The sequence below is a fragment of the Vitis vinifera genome, chromosome 14 (genome assembly GCF_030704535.1).
Source record: "Vitis vinifera cultivar Pinot Noir 40024 chromosome 14, ASM3070453v1".
NCBI lineage: Eukaryota > Viridiplantae > Streptophyta > Magnoliopsida > Vitales > Vitaceae > Vitis > Vitis vinifera.
Window position 1 is genome coordinate 22934364 of NC_081818.1, and position 2692 is coordinate 22937055.

General features: G+C 39.3%; 1 protein-coding gene across 1 annotated transcript; it reads left to right on the plus strand.

The window, feature by feature from the left end:
* On the plus strand, positions 1–2298 carry LOC100249730 (F-box/kelch-repeat protein At5g15710). The gene has a single exon (XM_002278465.4). The coding sequence runs from the start codon at positions 517–519 to the stop codon at positions 1828–1830; it is 1314 nt and encodes a 437-aa protein (XP_002278501.1). The 5' UTR covers positions 1–516; the 3' UTR covers positions 1831–2298.
* The last annotated feature ends 394 nt before the right edge of the window (positions 2299–2692 follow it).

A 2692-nucleotide genomic window follows, 5' to 3' on the forward strand; every position in this document is an offset into this window, starting at 1 on the left:
AAAATAATTGAAGGGGATGAAAAAGGAAAGATGAAAAAAAGAAGAAAAAATACAAATGCTAAGGAGGGGAAGAGAGAGGCCTGACTCATATGGTTTGGTATTGGGCTTATCTCTGCTTGTCTGAGCTCTGACAAGTTCTTTTTTTTTTGTCAGAAGGGAAACCAGATGATGTTTAGAATCCAAGGTAAATACCAAACCATTCTACGCCACCAAGTTTGAATTTTGTCTTCTCAGAGTAGTTGTACGAATTCAAATTTTGATCTTTCCTTTTGTCATTTGATCATCTCCAATGTTCTCAATTTTGGATCCGATAAGGGTTAGGGTTTTTGATCTCAAGTGTAATGCTGCTTCTCTTCATTGATTTTTTGATTTTATAGTGTTATGAATTTGGGGTTTTGCGTGATTGGTAGCTGTAATCAACAATCGGACTTGAAGTTTGGATCTTTTGGGTTGTGGAGTCATGAATTAAGGTTTATTATTGTACTGGGTTGATTGGGATTTTGAGTGTTGATAGGAATGGATGGAATTGGCGGATCTTCTGAATCTGGGTCTGGTGAAATCGGTCCCCAGTTGTCGAGAAATGGGTTTTATCGTGAAGAGGAGAGTTGTGTTAAGCATGTCTCTGCTCTTGGGGGCGGTGGGTCGAGGAATACAAGCCCGCTGGGTCGAGTAGGATCGAGGAATACAAGCCCTTCTAGGCAAAAGGTGATTAAGACCCCACGAGGGTTAGATGAGGAGACTGTTACCACATTTGGTAAGGCTGTTCAACCTGATGTTCAAATGGAAGATAATATTTGGGCAATGTTACCTGAGGATTTGTTGATTGAAATATTGGCTAGGGTTCCACCCTTTATGATATTTAGGCTTCGTTCTGTTTGTAAACGCTGGAATTCAATTCTTCTAGATAGTAGTTTTCTTAAATTTCACTCACAAGTCCCATCTCACGGGCCATGTCTTCTCACATTTTGGAAGAACTCACAGACGCCGCAATGCTCGGTTTTTAGCTTGCCATTGAAAACGTGGTATAGAATTCCATTTACGTTTTTACCTTCATGGGCATTTTGGCTGGTTGGTTCTTCAGGGGGTCTTGTTTGCTTTTCAGGGCTTGATGGATTGACCTTCAAAACATTAGTTTGTAACCCCCTTACACAAAGATGGCAGACATTACCAAGTATGCATCATAATCAGCAAAGACAGTTGATCATGGTTGTTGATCGGACAGACCGATCATTCAAAGTAATAGCCACCAGTGATATTTATGGTGACAAGTCATTGCCCACTGAAGTGTATGATTCAAAGCTTAACAGTTGGTCACTTCATCAGATAATGCCTGCTGTTAACCTTTGCTCCTCAAAGATGGCATTTTGTGACTCTAGATTGTATTTGGAAACTCTTTCACCGCTTGGTCTGATGATGTATCGGCTGGATACAGGCTATTGGGAACACATACCGGCTAAGTTTCCGCGGTCTTTGTTGGATGGGTATCTGGTGGCAGGTACACAGAAGAGGCTGTTTCTGGTTGGAAGGATTGGTCTTTATAGCACCCTTCAAAGTATGAGAATTTGGGAGTTGGATCATGCGAAATTTATGTGGGTGGAGATGAGTAGGATGCCCCCGAAGTATTTTCGAGCTCTTTTGCGGTTATCGGCTGAGAGATTTGAGTGTTTTGGGCAGGACAATTTGATTTGCTTTACATCTTGGAACCAAGGGAAGGGCCTTCTTTATGATGTGGATAAGAAAGTTTGGTCTTGGATTGCTGGCTGTGCTCTTCAGTCATATAACAGCCAGGTTTGTTTCTATGAGCCAAGGTTTGATGCTTCCATCTACTGAGCAGGGACTATTGCTTTACAGTTTCTAATTTATTTATTATGGGGTTATGAGGGTTGTCATCTCCATTTGGCATCCTTTTTTTTCCTGTCATTCTCTTCACTCCCCCTTGGAAACATCCACGAGTATAATTGGACTATAAGCAATTTGTGCAGCCGATTTGGTTAATGTCTCAAGTTTCTCAAGCTTTGCATTCTGGAACCAGCACCATGGGAACAGCACAGAAAATTGGTGTCATTAGCCAGATTTTCTATCATGTAACTGGTGATGTCACCTGGTACTAAGGCTCTTTGGAGTAGATAAATTGAGTGCTATTGTAGTTCAATTAATGGATAATGGTTGGGCTTATGAAAGAATTTTCTCCATTGATGTTGATGCTTTAAAGAATTGTAAGAAGATGTTTCTTGTTTCCAATTCATGTACACTAGTTGAAAATGTTTAGAACGTGCAAGTTTCCTATGTTAATTGTTACTTCATTGCCTATCTATTTATTACCATTCCATGATTCTGTTTACGTGATTATATACTGTAATTTTGTTACTTGAGTTGTAGTTTCTCAGTGTTGTCATCACTCATTTGATTTATGTTTGGGTTAGTTTAAACTTTGTATGTTAGTGCATGATGATTGGCAAAGGTTTGATTGCTGTTGTTGCTTGTATGTCTTCTGTTATCATTGTCATGTTTATGTTCTTGATTTGCCACTTCTGTTTTACCCATTATCAGTATTTGTGTAACTTAGTGTACCGTATTACAAGAATTTGGTCCACAAGTTTTATACTTTCATCTTTGCATGTAGTATTAAAGTTTAGCTTACTTGCCCCTACTCAATAACATATGGGATCACAGATCTTTAATGCTTGTCTAA

Coding starts and splice junctions, on each gene's coding strand:
- LOC100249730 (XM_002278465.4), top strand. CDS start 517: ATGGATGGAATTGGCGGATCTTCTGAATCTGGGTCTGGTGAAATCGGT.